The 19,885-nt window shown below is 33.1% G+C and overlaps 3 protein-coding genes across 3 annotated transcripts; 1 reads left to right on the top strand and 2 right to left on the bottom strand.

Annotated features, from left to right (window-relative positions):
* The first annotated feature begins 3,399 nt into the window (after positions 1-3,399).
* Positions 3,400-4,712, top strand: LOC106336312. The gene is made up of 7 exons (XM_013775104.1): positions 3,400-3,570; positions 3,817-3,858; positions 3,930-3,996; positions 4,101-4,150; positions 4,225-4,254; positions 4,328-4,390; positions 4,502-4,712. The coding sequence occupies exons 2-7, from the start codon at positions 3,832-3,834 to the stop codon at positions 4,622-4,624; spliced, it is 360 nt and encodes a 119-aa protein (XP_013630558.1). The 5' UTR covers positions 3,400-3,570; positions 3,817-3,831; the 3' UTR covers positions 4,625-4,712.
* Positions 4,713-4,763: 51 nt separating this feature from the next.
* LOC106336311 (plant intracellular Ras-group-related LRR protein 5-like) lies at positions 4,764-6,963 on the bottom strand. The gene is made up of 3 exons (XM_013775103.1): positions 6,236-6,963; positions 5,241-6,154; positions 4,764-5,150 (listed from the first exon to the last, which is right to left on the bottom strand). The coding sequence occupies exons 1-3, from the start codon at positions 6,795-6,797 to the stop codon at positions 5,034-5,036; spliced, it is 1,593 nt and encodes a 530-aa protein (XP_013630557.1). The 5' UTR covers positions 6,798-6,963; the 3' UTR covers positions 4,764-5,033.
* A 3,142-nt stretch (positions 6,964-10,105) lies between these two features.
* LOC106336090 (thioredoxin reductase 2-like) lies at positions 10,106-12,225 on the bottom strand. Its single transcript, XM_013774814.1, has 2 exons — positions 11,159-12,225; positions 10,106-10,400 (listed from the first exon to the last, which is right to left on the bottom strand). The coding sequence occupies exons 1-2, from the start codon at positions 12,207-12,209 to the stop codon at positions 10,330-10,332; spliced, it is 1,122 nt and encodes a 373-aa protein (XP_013630268.1). The 5' UTR covers positions 12,210-12,225; the 3' UTR covers positions 10,106-10,329.
* Between the last annotated feature and the right edge of the window lie 7,660 nt (positions 12,226-19,885).

The following is a 19,885-nucleotide window of genomic DNA, read 5'->3' as shown; positions in this document are numbered from 1 at the left end:
ATGAAAAGAACCCATATTAAACTACAACAGTTTACAATATAGGAAAACCATAATTGTTGCAAACTTAAGTTTTTTTCATATAACGTGATGAATCCCATTTAAAAATGAAATCCATAACACACTTGTAGGTCCGACCCTCAGAGGAAGCCGAAGAAGCAAGGGCTTTCGACCTTCATAAATATATATTAGGTTCGGCCATCAATGTACAAATGTATCAGTTAGTTTAGTGGTATAAATGTTGGTGTTTATATCTCAATAACCCGGGTTCGAGCCATGGACTTGACACTTTTTTACACTTTTTAAAAGTGGGGCCCACAAAACAATGACGCGGCGCGCCGAGAAGTGAGTAAAAACTGATCTATTATAATATAGATTAGCCACTTCTCTCTATGGGTTTCTAGAGCCTTGCAACAAACACAGCCCAACAGATATAACGGATCAGTTAATAATGGTGAACCGAAAGGAAAAGTTGATATTTAGGCCTCGGCATTTTAGAATTCGAGTTCGGTCTATTTTTTGGATCTTCGGATCATGTTCATAAATCTCATTTAAATTCTTTTAATTTTCAGGTCGGATTTGATTTGATTCTTCATGGATTTGGCTAGAATTGGGTCATACCCAATGTCCGAAAGCACCCAATCCTAAAATAAAAACTTTAAATAAAAATTAACAGAAAATATTTAAAAATCAGATAATAAAAATATCTGAAATAGCCAAAAGACGTGTTTAAAAAAAGAAGCCAAAAGACTGATAGAAAACTACCAAATCTTGTTGTCAAAAGAAAAAAACTACCAAAATCTTCAATATACTTTTAAACATGTAAGTTATGTAAAAGAGACTAATATTTTAATTAATTTATAAGCTTGAGTTTCAACGGCTAAGCAACAAGACCAGTACGGAAGCCCAAAACATACGAATCCCACAGCCACGCAGACTACGCCAAAGCAAGCACGAGCCACATCCGCCCGCTACGCGCTACTTCCAAGTCCAACTAACGACAAATGCAGAGCAATTCACAGTCCTCTCTTCGTATTAAGAGCATCTCCAAAAATCACTTTATAACTTCAAATATGAAGTTTTTTGCTTTCCAAAAACGAACTTCAAAACTTCAAATTAGTGAAACTCTATATTTGAAGTTTCACTTCTCAAAACTTCAAATTTGAAGTTTCATATTTTTATTTGTATTTTGGTCCTTACAATTACACATCACATTTATAATTCATAAATATTTTTTTGTCTATTATTTTAATCCTTATTAAAATTATATCTCATAAATATTTTAAGTTTTGTTTACAAAATTTAAGTTTACACATAAAATTAAATAAAACTTTAAAAGAAGATTTAAAATATTTAAAACTAGGTTTAGATAACAAAATATACAAAAAAACTTTAAAAAAAATTACATAGACATAACTATTACACATATTTAAATATTACAACAAGACTAATAGTCAGATAAGTTTGATCCGGAACCTTCAAAATTTCCAAATATTGTCCAATTTTTTTTGTTTAATTTAAGATGGTTGTTGTTGTTGTTGTTGATGATGATGTCTTTTCGTACAATTCTTTCTTGTTCATATTGAATATATTCACGAGTATTAATATCATCGATGAAAGTTAGTTTGCTAGCAATATTTTATGTTTCTCTTGTACTTTCTTGTTCTGATCTAATGTATTTACAAGTATTAATATCTCCCGATTTCAACAATTTTTATCTCTAATCTACAAATTAAAAATGAGGAGAGCTATTTTTACTTCGAAATGCACTAGTAGATCATATATGCTTTACGAAAATCACTTTATGAAATAATATGATATTTTGCCTGAAGTTTAATATTAATTAAGTTATTTTGTTTAAAATTTATATTTTAATATAATATTTTATTAATTAATATTGTTGTAATATGTTTATAAATGTGCTAGTTATTTACAAAAGTTTTATGAAATCAAATTAGTTATAACAAATATAAGGACCATATTATAAAATACAAATAGTTTTGAAGTTAAATTTGAAGTTTTGCTTTTGGAGAAGAACACCTTTAAACTTCAAATATAGAATTTTGGAAACTTCAAAATAGAGTTTCTTTTTGGAGATGCTCTAAAAATTCAAGACGATTTATCTAGCTAATTATATTATGGTTCCAACTCAAAATCTTCATTTAAAAAAAAAAGAGGTTAGAAAACAATCCAACGTCATTCTGAAAATAGAAGACAACGTTTTCAATTTTTTAAAAAATTAGTAACTTCTCAAAAAAAGAAAAATTCAGAACCAGTATTGATCGTTAATCCAAGTTTATATTTTTCATTTCTTTTTAAAATTAAAATCATTTTTATTGAATTAAGGGTATTTTATAGAAAATCAAAAGGTGAAGAAAAGGGTATATAGACAATATGTATGTTTTTTGACCTATTGTGACAAATCTCCAAAATAAATCATGTGAAATCAGACCTAATATTTCACCACAACAATTTGAATAGTTTCTTCTTTGAAAAATAAAATAAAATAAACATCTATATATTATTATTTGCGAAATGATTTTTTGCGTTCGAACTCACATTGAAAGTTAAAGCGGTTAAAGTCGTTGTTACTCTTCGTGAATAATGAAATTTGTTAATATATAATATAAATAAATCATAAATCAAAAAATAATTTCATTAATTTGATAATTATCAGTATCTAAAAAATAGTTTAGCCCATTATTTGAGTAACATCTTCATGTTAACTGGCCATGAAGGAACCGAGAAGGTATTCCAACTCTCAAGCCTTGTATATTGACAACGACTAACGCCTCGTTGACATTCATCCCACCAGCTGAGGAGATTAAGCGAACTCTCTTTACCATATATCCGAACAAAGTCACCCAGATAGTTTCTCAGCCCGGTTCTTCCGGTCTAACCGGTAAACAATGGGTCTAATAATAGTGGTTGAGGTCCGAGGCTTCTTCTTATGGATCACTTAAATTATTAAAATCTATATTATTATTTGCGAAATGAATTTTTGCATTCGATCTTTCACATACTTATTAATTTATTACTAAATATTTTTTTAAGCTTATTTTAGATGATAAAAGTACTTAAATTGTGATGAAATACTTTGTTATATATAAATAATTTATTACTCAATTTATTATCAAATATTAAATGCATGAATAATGATTTATTATAATGGTTTATTAAATTGATAATGTATTTATTTATAAATATTTATAAAATTATTATCTCTGCAGACAAAACACCTATCAGTTTTAAAAAGTGGTAATACAAAGTTGGGGTCAAAGTTTATGTTTTTGATTAAAAATTAATTAAACAGGTTTAAAATTTTTAAAGAGTTTTTTGTTCAAAAATAGAACAAAGAATTAAAAGCAAATTCTAAGTTTTTGCAGAGCGAACCAAAATTTAATTCCGAGTAAGACCGAGGACCCCCTTCTCTTCCCTTTTTGGTGTCCAGCGTTTCAGCTTAACGGTACACAAGACAGACATTTGCTTGCTTTCCCTCACTGCCTCTGCCTCCTCAAAATCGAAGAGTCAACATCTAATCTCCTGAATCATACCCTCCGTTTTCTTTCTACAGTCAGTACCGTCTCTCTGTTTGTTTCTGTTTCCTTCCCGTCTGACTTTGCTGTTAGGGTTTCTGTTGTTGTTCGGTTTTGTTCTTAGGTTCGTGTTCTATTTTGTTGTTAGGGTTTTTGTTAGTGTCGTTTTGTCCAGAGTCCTTTAGACCCATAAGATCACTCGTGCTTTAGTGCTTAAAGACTAGTGCTTTTCTCCTAAAAGAGACAATACTCCTTGCGAAAGTTGTGTTTTTTCTTGTTTCAGAGGGTTAAGAACATCATGGGCTCTTTTCTCTTTCTCTTAAAGGTATCACTCTCCTGCTTCTTTTGTTCTTGTTTTCATCTTCTTTTTGCTTGATCTTATGTTTCTCGTCGCAGGAGAAGAAGGGAGTACTGTGGAGAGGTTTGAAGGTATCAGCAATCTTTGGTCTTGGATTCTGCACGCGTATGTGGCACTAAAAGATCTTTGGGTCATTCAATTAGTTTTTATGATTTTGTAGCAGTTGGTTTTGGGATTTTGATGTGTGTGTTTATTTGTCTTTCCTTCAGATAATGCTTTGACCATTTATCCAAATGAGTTGAGTAAAAAATCCCAAAAGGTAATCAAGAATTGGTGTTTTTGAAACGTCACAGTTACAGTTGATTTCTTATGTCTCCTTTTCTCATGTTTCAGGCGTTGGCTAAAGCCAAGTCTTTTGAAGAGGTAAGCAAGCAATGGTGTTATGCATTTGATTTTGAAAAGACATAGTTACATTGCTTGACCTGTAATGTCTCAGGAGTATAGGGCTAAGCTGGCTAAGGTGAAACAACTCAGAAAAGAGTTGGACGAGAATCTGCAGGTAAAATAAACACACAAGAAATGGTGTTAATGCATCCAAAATTTGTTGATTTTTTTTTAAAAAGGATTGTGCTTGATCTCTGTAATTAATCTCTTTCTCATGCTGCTTCAGATCTGCAGGGATGGACTCGCAAATGTGGAACAGCTTAAAAGAGAACTTGAAAAAGCCGAGCGGCCCGAACCTGTGGAAACGTGTTGTGAATCTCATGAAGAATCTGTGTGGAGTTTCATATGAGCTGAATGGATCAGAAGAAACCATCTGATTTGGTGCAGAATAGGGGAACCAAACTAATTAATTACTAAGTAGCTGAAGGCTGTGATTGTCTCATTAATATTAAACATTGTATTCACAACTCCGGTCATGGTCTCAAATGTATGCAAAGGGTTTCGGTACATCAAAAGGTAACAAGAATTGAATTACTTCGAGAGGAACAAGAATACAATCACTTTGAGATTACGAAACTGAATGACATTTTTACCTCAGGACCCAGTCAGGTATATGAACGAATACAAGTTATACATTTTGGGTTCTCTGTTTGAGCTTTTCATATCGCTTGAAAGCGGTGAGAAAACAAATCTACCTGATGATAAAAGGTCAGAATTTGTCAAAGAGTATGGTTTAAAGTATCTTCTTCATGTGTTCTCTAGTTGGTGGACTTGCAGAGGAAGCAGATACTGTCGACCCAGCTCTTCTTCTGTTTTGTGCTTTGAGACTTGGTGTTTCTCGCCTCCACTAGTTCATTCATGTATTGAACCACAGCCTGAGAGGACGGTAACAAGCAACTATCAATTAAGTACAAGAACAGAGATGTCACACAAGGACAAAAAGAAACTGCGACGAGAGAAATAACCTGAGCGCCCTTTTGAATTACATCCCTTGGAAGCTCCTCAAGTGGATTTTGCTGTGAGTGAAGAACACGGAGCTGCGAAAGCGCTTTGAAAGAGAAAGGAAGGAAACGGATCTGGTTATTGCTCATATCAAGCTCTTCCAGCTTCTCAAGGTTGCCTATTAGCCCCGGAAGCGATCTCAGGTTGGCAAAGTTGTTCCCAATGTTAAGCTTAACAAGCGTTGTAGCATAGCACAAGCTCTCTGGCACTGACTCAAGCTCGTTGAAACTCACGTCTAGCTCTTTGAGGTTAGCCATGGAGGACATTGTCGTAGGTAACTGCCGAATGTTATTGTAACGAACAGACAGAATCTCTAAGGTGGCTATCTTCCCAACAGCTCCCGGAAGAGCTTTAAGCCGGTTGTAATCCGCACGGAGCTCTTTTAAGGAAGAACAGCCTGAGATACTATGAGGAATCTCTTCAATATTGTTTGTTTCAACATCGAGCTTCTTGAGACTCACTAAAGAACTGATGGATTCAGGGAGAACAGAGAGGCTGTTAGAGCTCAAATCAAGCTCCTCTAGATTGATCAACCTACTGAACGATGATGGAAGAGATGTTAACTGGTTTCCACTAAGATTCAGGTTGACCAAGTTTAGCAAATCTCCTATAGATTCAGGGAGCTGACTGATTCTATTCGAATGCAAATCAAGCATCGTCAATGACAATAGCCCTCCTATGGTTTCTGGTAGTGCCATAATGCAATTCTCAGACAGATCTAGCCTAACTAGACTCAATAGCTTGCCTACAGAATCTGGAAGCCATTCGAGACTATCCATCAGCTTGTGCTGCAGATTCAGCTCCTGAGTACCTTTCTTGGCCGACACTTCAATCAAAGTAGCAAGCTTTATGAGACTCATCTTCTCCCCATCATGGCCTACGCATAACCATAACAATTTGTATTAGATTCTATCTCGAAGAACAGTTCAATTCAAGAGTTTGGTCAAATCAAACTCACCGTTGAGTTTCTTAGCCTCAAGTGTTGAATCCAAAGGCTTGCGAGGAGCTAAGAAACTGTCGCTATGGAGCGAAGACTTGACCTTGGAAACAAACGTATCGTCGCGCGTGAACATCTCCTTGGACTTGACAGGAGCCTTATCGGAATAAAACAAACTCGCCGGAGAAACAACCGGAGCAGGTGCTGGCTCCTTAGCCGTGGTGACATTGGAGGAAGGCGGGGAAGCAATGCAATTAGAAGCTCTCTGAATCAATTCGTCGAACAAGACGTGTGCAGACTCGAGATCGAGGACTTTCGCGGCTTCTCTCTTCTGTTCTTTGCTCTGGAAACGAACGAGACCTCTCTTCATCTCCCGCAACACGTCGAAAAGCTCCCGAGGAACCTCGGAGCTTTTGACCTGTCTATCAATGGCGTCCAGGCGGTTCTGGTCGTCCTTCTCGACGTTCTGTATCAGAGAACTCGCGGCTTCGACGTCGTCGATCTCTGGTCTTGACGGTAAGGATCTGTGGATTCTCATGATCTCTTCCGCCACCTGATTCATCGAATCCAAACGTTTATCCATCGTCTTCTACGAGCAACAAATCTAGATTGAAATAAGAAGAAGAGATGATTGTTGTTTTAGCCTCAGACAATAACAGCTGTTTCCATTATTATCTCTCTGTCTTATGATCTTGTTTTCTCTTTCGCTTCTCATTCTTCTTCTTCTTCTAGTCTCTCTCTCTCTCTCTCTCTCTCTCTCTCGAACTGCAAAATAATTAATTTAAAATTTTTTTTTTTTTTGATCAATTAGAAAATGATATTTAGTAGTATAAATGACAACTTTTTCTCTGCTGTCCTTTTCCATTTTACCTTGACTTGATGATAATCTTGTTAATCTCGACGTAAACCTTAATTAAGTGTTAACATGATTGTTATTTTTTTTGTCGGCAACATAATCGATATAATATGATGTACAAATTAAAAAAACATGAATTAGTATAATACTCCATGAGTAATTAAAAAAAACTGAAGGAGAATGAAGAAGGTGAGTCACTCTCGATCACTTATCTATAAACTCGGCGTATGTCAGTGTGTCACGTTCTTTCCACTTTATCCGGGTTTTCTATGTATTCTTTTCTCATAAAAGAGTGTGTGTTTTTATATTTTATACGAGTGACCCACCACTACAATGAAATTAGCGAAACATCAACTACTGCTATTGGCAAAGCATATATATATTTTTCCTTTCTTGCAACCAACTACCATTTTCTAATAGTTAGCTATTGAAATTAGCGACTTTAAAAGTATTTAATGGGATATTTTTCTTCAGTAACTGTACTATTTTGTTAAAAGCAAAAATTTCGAGAAAGGAGAAAAAAATCTTGTTTCCGGTAGTCAAATGTATAAAGTAGTGTATAGGCCTAGTAGTGTACACTAACCGGATCACTAATTAAGAAAATAACAGAATAATTGATTTACAAGCAGATAGATGGTATTAGTGGTTACCTTCAAATTTTCTTTCAAAATGAGGTTAACACAAAATTGCATTTCTCTAATAGTTACTTCCATTTCTATCTTCAAAAAGAGTATTTCAAATTATATTATTACTGCTTACTATTAGTTCTAATAATACTCTAATTATAATTTTATTTTAGCCAACTCTTTATTTATACATAAATTTAGTTTTTTTTTTCAAAATAATAGAGATAAATTTTCTTAATTTTTATGTTGTTTTCTTAAAATTAGAGACCATTGAAGATGGTCCAAACAACAAGACACAAAAAATATGAGGAAATATTAAAAGGTGTAAAAGTTTCACTTTTAATTTTGTTTTTTGGAGTAAAATGTCCAACCATATTTCATGTCCAACATAAAAAGATAGAGTTATAGTTATCGAATTTGAAATCATAATTTCTGAAAACAGTTTTCTCATAAAAGAAATTAAAGAATGGACAAAATTATAAATATTTTTAATTGGTGCACGTTAGGCGTTAGCTTCAATAATTTTTTGCGGGTAACTTAAATAGTTTTGAAAAAGCTAAAATTTATGTCATTTAAACAGGCTCACTGTTTAAATGGACCAGAGAAAAAATATCTTCATAACAGATGACGAAAATATTCTCAAAAAAATAATACCCGAAACCTAATTCTTCTTTCGCCGCAGTCTTGTACAAATCCCCGGCATTGTTAGCTCTGGTAACATGGATCGTAATGCTGCTCCGGTTAATCCTCCTTCTGTTGCTATGGTGAGTTTATAAATCATTCATTCATCTGTTTTATTCTGAAACACTGACTCAGTTTTTTTTTGTCGTCAAATTACTATATGTTTAGATGTTAGATGAGGAAGATAAGATGTTTCGTGATGCCTTAATTGAAAGTCAGAAAGAATATGCCGCATTTTTGGACTCATGGCCTACTTTCTCTGATTACACCAAGGTTTTTCTTCTTCTTTTTTTTGGATAATTTCTTAAGATTTTTCTGGTACCTGTTTGATTGTCTTATTGTTTTTTTTTTTTTGGGGTTTAAAGCCTTCATATGAAGGTTTGGAAAACGCTATAAAACAGAAGGAAGCTGAAACTATATCTAAAATTGGAAGTCTCGTGGCCGTAGCTCTACCGTGAAAGAAGAAAAGGGAAAGACGGAAAGATTTTGAACCCGCAGAGATGAGACCATGCGGCGCAGAGTCAAGTAATCAGTTCTTCCCACGGATACAAAACACTGCCTTAAGATTTAAGAAGCATCCATGTAACCAAACTTGTTTATAAGAAATTGATTTGATCATTAACTAGATTCTTGTACCTTAACTCTGCTAAGCATCATTGTATGAAATATGGCAAAGAAGAACACACAAGATATGAAATTTGGTGCAAGCCTTTCAACGTTATGAGGTAGCTCAGATTCGTTTTTTTGCAATTCTCAGATACATCACCAGCTGCCACAAGATATATCTACTAAGAGATGGAGAGAGAGTATTTATGTATGTGTTTTAAACCCTGTTCGGGAACGCGCTAGGCGCTGGTCGGGCGGTCGGGTTGGGCCTAGCGCCTAAAGAGAAAATCGGGGATTAATCGGAAATTATGCGGGGCGGAATTTTTAGATGGTTTACTATGTTTAATTATTAAAATAAACTATATAGTTTAAAATTTGTTTTCATTTGTTTAAGGTAATAGAGATTAATCATTGTTAGATAATCTGATTTTTGTTATTTAAAAAAAAATTTAAAAGTTAACATCGATAAATGTTTAACATATGGATGTATAATATTACAACATTAAATTATATCTATTTAATTTATACTATCTATAAATCCAATGGATCATCTATTCTTTAAATCCAATTATTGATACCCCAATAAAAATTTCTTATAGGTCCAAAATTTAAATGATAAGATTAGAGATTAAATATAACATGATTTTATAGGAATATATACTTCTTTTTAAATTACACATGAATCAAAGTTGTGAATTCTGTTTTAATATATAAGAGAGAGAGAGAGAGAGAGAGTGAGAGTGAGAGTGAGAGTGAGAGTGAGTGAGTGAGAGAGAGAGTGAGTGAGTGAGAGAGTGAGAGAGTGAGAGAGAGAGAGAGAGAGTGAGTGAGAGAGTGAGAGAGTGAGAGAGTGAGAGAGAGAGAGAGAGAGAGTGTGTGCGGGCGCGCGCGCGCGCACCACCCAAAGGTGAGTAATAAGGAATGAATCAAAGAATCATCAGCTATGAAGAATCAATCACCATTTATAAAGTTTCTTGAAAAAGTGGGCGTAGCTTACATACAGTTATTGACAGAACTTCGTATTCTATTTGTCTGTTATAATCCGGATTAAAGTCTAGAAAAACCCATTTCATAGTTTGTCAATCCGTTAAGACTGCATCAATCCATTGATTAAGTTGAAGCTATAAAAAACATAATCAAATTAATTAAAAAGTCCCCACCTGAGGAATAAACCAAGAACAATGGGTCGAAGGTGTGACTACAAAAGTGTTACAACTTGGCACACAATCCAGACTCAGCTCCAACTGCAAACGCACATAACAAAAGTCTACTCAAAATCCCTCGCATATTATTGTTTTTAAGACCATTTATTGGTGAAATAGCTTGGTCCTTGTCCTACATCTTCTCTAATCACTCTTACCCTCCTGAGATCCAATCTCCTGTAAGTAATGCTCTGCATCCAAAGCGGCCATGCACCCTGCAACATCCATTAGTTGTCATCAGAGTCATGTATCAATGTGAGAAAAAGAAAACATTTGAAGGTAATCACTGTCGAGAAAGGTCAAATTGGGTTTCATGGAACCAAGTAGCCACTAGAGAACAATCTGATTACATCTTAGTCAGAGTTCAAAGAACCACACACCATACCGTGTAAATAGCTAAATATGTCTGATTTTTTTCTTTGTTACAAGAGAACATCAAGATAACAAATCTAAATAACTTGCAGGCTTCTAAAGAACAACTAATGACCACTATTAGTCTACCAAAGAGTGTGAGTATGAAAGAAGATACCCTTCAACCACACACCACATGACCACTATATAGCAAACACAAATCATGTCTCAAACTACTTACTTGAGTTAATCAAATGATATACAGACAAAGGCAGGCACTTAGAGAACATGAAAGGGTTCCACCATAAGAAGCTAATGACTTTAACCACATGAACACTCTATAGCAAACACAGATCATGTATCAACCGAAAGATATACAAAGCCACACACTTTGAGAACATGAAAGGGTTCCACCATAAAAAGCTAAACAGAGCAATCAAACAATTAAAAAAGAATTGTTCACTTCAACAAAATACCACTTAAAATGGTCTCACAAATAAAATGGTAAACAAAGCAAGGCACGTTGAGCACATGAAAGGGTTTCATCACAAAAAGCTAATGATTTCAAAAAGCTAAAAAAAGGATTCCTTAAACAATAAATAGAGAAGTAGGAAAAACAAACCAGTTCCTGCAGCTGTAATAGCCTGCCTATACTTCTTGTCCTGCACATCTCCAGCAGCGAAAACACCAACCACGCTCGTCTTCGTGGTACCAGGCTTGGTCACCACATACCCATCTTCATCAAGCTCAAGCTGCCCATCCAAAAACTTGGTCGCCGGCTCATGCCCAATAGCAAAGAACAACCCAGACACCTTCAAATCCGACACAACACCAGTAACAACGTTCTTCACCTTCAAACCACCAAGAACCCCCTTCCCATCCTCATCTCCATACGCCTCCACCACCGAAGAGTTCCAAATCACTTCAATCTTAGGGTTCGACAACGCCCTCTGCTGCATAATCTTCGACGCCCTAAACGTATCCCTCCTATGGATAATGTAAACCTTAGATCCATACTTTGTCAAGAAATTCGCCTCCTCCATCGCCGAATCTCCGCCGCCGATAACCACCAGAGGCTTGTTCCTGAAGATCGGAGCAGCGCCGTCGCACACAGCGCACGCCGAGATCCCTCGGTTCCAGAAACCGCCGGCGCCTTCGCCGGATCCAGCGAAGCTCAACCGTTTGGCCACAGCTCCGGTGGAGATGATCACGGAGTCGGCGAGCACGGTCCTCGAGTCGGTGAAGAGTTTGAACGGCCTCGAGGAGAAATCGACCTTGTTGACCGTCTCCGTGAAGATCTTGGTGCCGAATCGCTCCGACTGCTTCCGGAACTTCTCGACGATGTCGATGCCGAGGATGCCTTCCGGGAAGCCGGGGAAGTTCTCGACGTCGGTGGTGGTGGTTAGCTGGCCGCCGGGAGCGATGTCGTTGGCCATCCATCCTTCGAAGAGGAGAGGCTTGAGCTCCGCCCTGGCCGCGTAGATCGCCGCCGTGTGCGCTGCGGGGCCGCTTCCGACGATGCAGACCTTGGTTTTGTGAGTTTCCATGGCGGCTGAGGAGGATAGAGACGGCGCGTTTAGACCAGACGCGGAGAGAGCGGATCCGAGTAGAAGGGCTCCTGCTCTGCTTAATATAGTCTTTAATTGGCTCATAGAGACGAGACCAACACACATGTAATTATATAATACGACGCACACTTTATTTGAATCTTCTTTTCTCCTCGAATGCTTTAAATTATAAAATTATATTTCAAAATCGATATAAATTTAATACGAATTATAAACTTAATTTATTATTTTCTTACTAATATTTTAATACAAATTTTGACTTAATTGAACATAAAATTAAAATAAATAAAACAATTATCTTTTGCTTATTTTAAATTATATTTAAGAATAGATATGTATATATTTAAAATTATAATTTAGATAGATTTTTATCTATTTATTTTGGATAGAATATATTAATTCAAATTTTAGAAAAAAATAATATAAAATTTGTATAATTATCAAAAAGTACAACTAGATATAGAAAAGCTAATAATATTACAATTAAAATTATAATTTTTTTAAAAAGTTGTAAAAATCTGAAAATCCTTTTTAGTATAATAATTATGTAATTATAAAAAGTAGAAATAAATAATATTTCAAAATTTGTAAAATATAATTTCTATTTCTATTATTATATTATTTAATGTCATATTTGAATATATTTACTTTAATAATGATGTATAATTTACTATCATATTCTAAAAAGTTTACTAAAAATATAGTCATAACTCGCTAGTTATTGGTTTTTTTAGAGACGTAACTCGCAGTTACCCAACATATTTTTAGAGACCATATTCATCCAAAATAATACATGTTTTAATTTTTTCACATTTTTTAATAAAACAGATTAAAACTTAGTTATAACTGCATAGTTTTTTGTAATTTTATATTTTCTATATTTTAAACCAATAAGAATTTAAAAAATGCAATTCATGTTCTTGAACTTCACAATTTCTAATTATTAGTTGACAAAAATTGTATTGAAAATATAAAATATATATTATTTTGAAACAATTTCTTCTTTAAAATATGCTTCTTTTTTAAACGGAGGGAGTATAACATATCATAGCTCTTAAATTGTTCTAGAGAATTAACTAAAGTTTGTGTAGTTATTGAATGCAATTACCCAACATATTTTTGGTATTTAAAAAGTATCTCAGGTGTTTTGGTATTCTAGCCTTCTAAATTTCCGACCCTGGTTTAGACTCGACTCTCAATCTCCTGTTTATATTTGTATCACTAAAACAAATATAAAGAAGAGATTGATTAAAATATGGTTAGGTGTATAGGTAATAGTGTTTTTTATAGGAAATGTACAAAATTAATTGTTTCCTTAATCCGTGTGCCGAAACCTAAAACGACATTTATAATGAAACAGAGGAAATATTAATCAATAATCATGAATTAGAGTAATTCCAATAAGGTTACAAATTTTGAAATCGAAAAGTTGGGAGTTTTGGATGAAATAAGAGAGAAATTGGATAAAAATGTTGATGTGTATAAAAATGGAATATGAGGAAGTAACTGTTGATTTTTATGTGCATTTAAATGTTGAAATTGGTTGTTAATAGCGGCTAGTGTACAGATGATAATGTTAATTTGGTAAATAAAAGATCAAGATTATTGAGTAAAATAATCATTTACACAAATAATAATGGTATGTTCATGAATAATTTGAATTTTAAAATTAATAAGGTTAATAAAAATTCAAAAGGCACTACTTTTGTGTCTATCCACAAATTTCAAATCATGTTTGAAAGAAGCTCATGTATTTAACACCTATAAAACATTTAAAAAAAATAATATTTTATGTTGGAATATAATTCTGTTAATGGACGCCATGCATACAAGTTATGAATTATATACCTAATAATTTCGTATTTGAAGAATATTAACTTCTTGTCACGACTAATAAAAAGAAAATGTTACATCTCAATTTTGACCTAAAAAAATCCACTAGCACTTTTTAATTATTACAATTGATTTTGTGTGATTTGCTTGAACATGTGGTATTGTGGTTAGGGAAGGCGATCAAGGACCTGGACCGCGGGCCTAGCCCGTAAAGGTTTGCTGCAGGGCGGGATTGGGTCTCCATTTGGTAAGCCTGCAAAATTGCGGGCCTCGCGGGACGGGTTCAAAGCAGGACAGGTCGAAAGTGGGATGAGCTACAGGTTAACCTGACAGGATTTTGAAGACCCGTAACCCTAAATCCCCATTTCTGCTTTCACCTAAAACATTGAGAGAGAGAGAGAGAGAGAGAAGGCGATTCGATGTTATGTAGCTCCGGTGATGGTGGTTTCAGGGTCGATGATGCTTCCGGTCTCCCAATCGCCTTCGATCTGCACCGGTGGAGCTTCTTCGAGTCATCATAAGAAGTTTGAAAACTCACTTTCCACTGAAGAGGATGTTCTAGTTCCCGCCATGAGTTCTTCGTATTTTTGCCTATATGTATTTGTTCACAATATCATACATTTTGGAGTTTTAGGTTTCAATATATCTTTAACTGACTTCTATTATTCTTATTCGCAGAAGATGAAGTTGATGGTGAAGAAGAGAAATCTCCATCTTTTTGTTGCTTGTTGGTGATAAAAATGAAGAATAAGAAGTGTGATTGGTGTTTTATTTTCATTTATTTTTGGGATTAGCATATTTGATTTGGTGTTGGTTTTATTTAATTTTGGATTCAGAAAACTATATCATTTGTTATGAACTTATGAATTATAATATTTGGATTCAGCAACTAAAATATTGTTTATTTTTAAAATGTTTGAAGTCTAACAAAAGTAAATAAACTAGTGTTTTGATCCAACTAAAATCTTCAACTAACAAGTGTATTGCTTTATCTTGTTCAATCTTCGACTAAACTCACTTATTGATGCGTCATGAAACTGATAAAGCGTCCTGAATCATGTCTTGAAGCGTTCGGGAGTCATATGTCAGTTGTAAATCTATGTCCGGCGGGCCGATCCCCAAAGGCCTACATGTTTTGCGGTACGGGTTTAGTCAGCCATTTTAACGACCGCAGCCCGCGCGGGCCAGGCCCGCCGTGACCCGCTCGAAGACGAGCCCGCTGCGGTACGGGACGAGACGGATAAACCTATTTTACATTCCTAATTATGGTGATCAAATATTTATATCCATTTAGGGGTTTAATTAATATATCTATATTTTTTAAAAAAATATTTATATCCAAAATTTTTTTTAATTAACTTTGCTAATAGAAATCAAATGACAGTTGGATTCTTCTTCCTCAATGATCATTGACGAAGGAAATTCTATCTTATTAAAGTAGAAGTACTTTTAGGAAGTGTTTGGAAACATAGATAGTAGTAAAAAAATATAATATTGTTTGGAAACATAGATAACATTATATTAAGTAAAAAGAGTAACACTTATGTTATTAAAAAAATTATTAGAAGTTCATTATACTATAAGAAACTATATATTTGGGCCAGCTTTAAAATATATGAAAATATCCCAAGCTAATTACCTAAAAATATCTTTTGTCAAAAATAATCATAAAACAAAATTTAAACTTTATATACATATTTCAAATCAAAATATTAATTTAAAATTTATTTATATCAAAAATGATTCAAAAATATACATATATTCAGAAATTGTTTTTTACTAAAATATTTTCTAATAACCATTATAAAAAATGTTTTAAATATATATATAAGAAAAATACAATACAAAGTCTAATTTCAAACACCAAATTAAATTATGGTTATTATATTTCACATCAATTTTTAAAATATATAATATATATGATTATTTATATGATGGTACGTATAAAATATAATTAATTATATGAGTACTTATATGATGGTATGTATAAAATACATTAATTATCTGATGACACATATATGATATATAATAGTGACATGAAAAATAAATAGCAACATATTTTGATAAAAATAATAGATGGAATATTATATTATACTTATAAGAAAAACAAAATAACGTTTAATAGAAAATATATAACACTGTCTACTTACAATAAATATATATTTATATAAAAGATAAAGTAAACATCCGTGCAGATGCACGGGTCAAAATCTAGTAAATAATTATAAGGACAACTTCCACGGAACAAAAATTATATAAGAAAAAATTGGTTACCGTATATAACCAATTGCAGAAAAATTGGTTACCGCGTGAAGAGTTATTCTTGGGTTCACCAACCAATAAGATTTCATTATTTCAAATTCGATATCTTTTAGAAAAAGAAACAAAATATTATCAAGTTATATTATGGTTTTAAAATAAAAATGTAAAAAATAAAAAAATAAAAAATAGTAGTTACAGAAAAAAAACTTAAAAAAAAATATTTTTAGCGTCGTCAGCAAAACACTAAATCTTAAATCCTAATCCCTAAACCCTAAATCCTAAATCCTAAATCCTAAATACTAAACCCTAAACCCTTGGGTAAACCCTAAACCCTTGGATAAATCCTAAAACTCTGAATAAAAACACTAACACTAAAACCCTAACCCTAAACCCTTAGGCCTTGAGTGTTTTAGTGTTTAGTTATTTTGATTTAGAGTTTAGGATTTATCCAAGGGTTTAGGGTTTATCCAAAGGTTTAGGGTTTAGGGTTTATCCAAGAGTTTAGGGTTTAGGATTTATCCAAGGGTTTAGGGTTTAGGATTTAAGATTTATGGATTAGGATTTAAGGTTTAGTGTTTTGTTGACGACGTTAAAAATATTTTTTTTTGTAATTTACTACTATTTTTTTATTTATCTCTTTTTACCTTTTAATTTAAAAATTATAATATAATTTGACAATATTTTTTTTTTTAGAAGATATCGAATATGATATAATACAATTCTATTAGTTGGTGAACATAGATGTTCACCCCAGGAGATGAACCCAATAACAAGTCTCGCGTGAATGTGTAGTTGATTGTTACGCTATTTAAATTTATATTACAATTATTTTTAAATGATTTGCATTGCATGATGTGGTTGCCTGGATTATATTTAAAATCCAAATTTATTTAGAATTAAGTTAATGTTACGTATAGAATTCACATAGTTCAGTTGTAAAAGAAACGGAAGTATGTCAAAGAGAAAAATTGCAAAAACTGATTTTTATATGTGAGAACGAGTGTTGCTTCTCAAATATTATAACAAAATAATTAATTTCTGATACGACTTTTTCTGTAAATGTATTTCCTTGATAAAATTATAATGTTTCAGTCAAATATTATATTCTACTCGCAACATTTACCATATGCTTATATACTTTTCTTGACTTGTGCAGCAATATTAAATGCTTTGGATGACTTCTTCTAAAAATCATCCATCTGAATTTGACAATTTCGTTTTATAAATCACACATTCACGATGCGTCGATGCCAAACTAACATTATCAAAATGGCATGTTCCATGAAATTTATCTGCATACTTGGTCTGATCCTCCTTACCGGAGCCGTTGTCGACGGTCAAGGAGAGTGCGGTAGCTCTTCGCTGTTTAGCGAGGCATTGAAGCTGGCTCAATGTGTGCCTACAGCCTTGACGGCACAATGTTGTAATCTGCTGTGGAGTTACCAGCAGAACCCTGAATGTCTCTCTGCGCCGTTCTTCGTTCTGACGCGGCTAGAATCCTCGGCATCAAGGCGGATGTTATCCGTACCATCCCCAAACTATGCTTTCTTAACTTCGATATCAAGTGTGAATGTAAGTGTTAATGCAGTAAGATCTATTTCATGTTATACTGTCGACCAAGAGAAGTATTATGCGTTCTATTAAAAAATAGCATTATTTAATTTTTCATAATATTTATTGTTCCCTTTATTTCTACACCGTAAGTCATAAAGTTAGCTTTCAACTACGAAATATAAACATATGTTTGATGATACCGCGTGATTAAAAAGATCTACTTGTTAATAAACCAGATATATTGCTAAAACAAACAGAAAAATATCAAACCTAAGAATTTTATTTTCTCTTATGTTGGGATTGAGATATTTTCTAATTTGGTAGTCCTAAATTAACATACATATAGTGTTTGATTGCTAGAGGTTTTAGAGCTGTGGACAGTCATTTTAATTTAATTTCTACAGTTTTCTTTTTAAAAAATCATATGCTTTAATTTTTAAAATTGAATCTAAAACTAAAACATTATAAAAAAAAATATGTTAGATTTAGAAAACACTTACTCTAGAGTTTTTATACAGTGTTTTGAAAAGATCTCTACAGAAAAAAAAATTAAATCCAAAATTAAAAATCTAAAGTCTAAATCTTAGAGTATAAAACATAAAGGTACAGGTTACCAATCGAACCCTATGTTACCCGTAAAGTTTCATGATATTAAAAATATATTTACCACTAATTATATTGTTTGTTCGTTTATTTGTAGCATAAATGCGTCCGTGAGCAGATGATGATTAGAAGGTTCAATACTACGCCCAAACAAGCTTTACATCATTCTCTGTCTTCATGTATTATTTTATATGAATAATAATGATATTTATTAAAAAGAAGACAATGTTTATCTTATATGAATAATAAAGATATTTATCCACCATAGTTTTTCCACAAAATAATATGTTGAAAGCAAAAACGAGATTGTTTTATCAAAAAAATATGTAAAGGTTTAAATTGGTAAACAATCGTCTCCAAATCACTGGATTTCACATCATTGTCTTGGAGTTGAAGATAACGAATATTTTCTGAATCATGAACTTGGACCAACACCAAATTCTCTTATATTAATCTCCATATTATGTCATAAGTTATAATTCCTATACAAATATACTAGGGGTTTTTGCCAAAACTAACCCACAACTTGATTTTAACCCCAAATTTATACTCAAACTTGAATCAAATGCAAAACTAATCTAAAAGCTTAGTGAAATTACAGCTCAGCCCCTTGTGACCAAACAAAAAAACAGAAGCCATTTTTACGAATATAGCCCTAGTAAATCGTCTGACTCGTCTGAGATGTTGGAAGTCGTCTGGAAGACTGAAGTGTAAGTCGTCTGGTACCGGTTTATTTTAAAAATAATTTATAAATCTTGTAAAAAAATATTTTGATGCGTGAAAAATAAAAATCAAGTAATTATAAACATTTTTAAGTGATATAAATTAAGATATGATAAAATTGATTTGTTTTGAAGATAGATGAGTGGAAGTAGTGAATAATGAAATACTTTGGTTTAGGAGTTTGGCAAACATATGTTGTAGTATTGTATGTATTGTTAGGGTTAGATTTTGGAAAACTAAAATGTTTTTTTTCAAAAATTAGTTTTCACCTATATGTGTTTATTTATGTGTATAGTAAACACTTTTCAAGTTTGATTTGATTTTATGAAGTCTTTAATTAGATAATTAAGTTTAGGGGTTATGTTTAGGGTGTGGACGACTTATATTTCAGTCGTCTGTTGAATAATTTACTCGGACGACGTATATTTTAGTCGTCTGTTGAATAATTTACTCGGACGACGTATATTTTAGTCGTCTGTTGAATAATTTACTCGGACGACGTATATTTTAGTCGTCTGTTGAATAATTTACTCGGACGACGTATATTTTAGTCGTCTGTTGAATAATTTACTCGGACGACGTATATTTTAGTCGTCTGTTGAATAATTTACTCGGACGACGTATATTTTAGTCGTCTGTTGAATAATTTACTCGGACGACGTATATTTTAGTCGTCTGTTGAATAATTTACTCGGACGACGTATATTTTAGTCGTCTGTTGAATAATTTACTCGGACGACTTACATTTCAGTCGTCTGGTGAAGAAATTAAAACAGACGACTTACATGTAAGTCGTCCAAATATTC

Source organism: Brassica oleracea, chromosome C3, assembly GCF_000695525.1.
Source record: "Brassica oleracea var. oleracea cultivar TO1000 chromosome C3, BOL, whole genome shotgun sequence".
Classification (NCBI taxonomy): Eukaryota; Viridiplantae; Streptophyta; class Magnoliopsida; order Brassicales; family Brassicaceae; genus Brassica; species Brassica oleracea.
The sequence above is the reverse complement of the archived record's forward strand: the minus strand, read 5'-3'. Positions and strand labels throughout refer to the sequence as shown.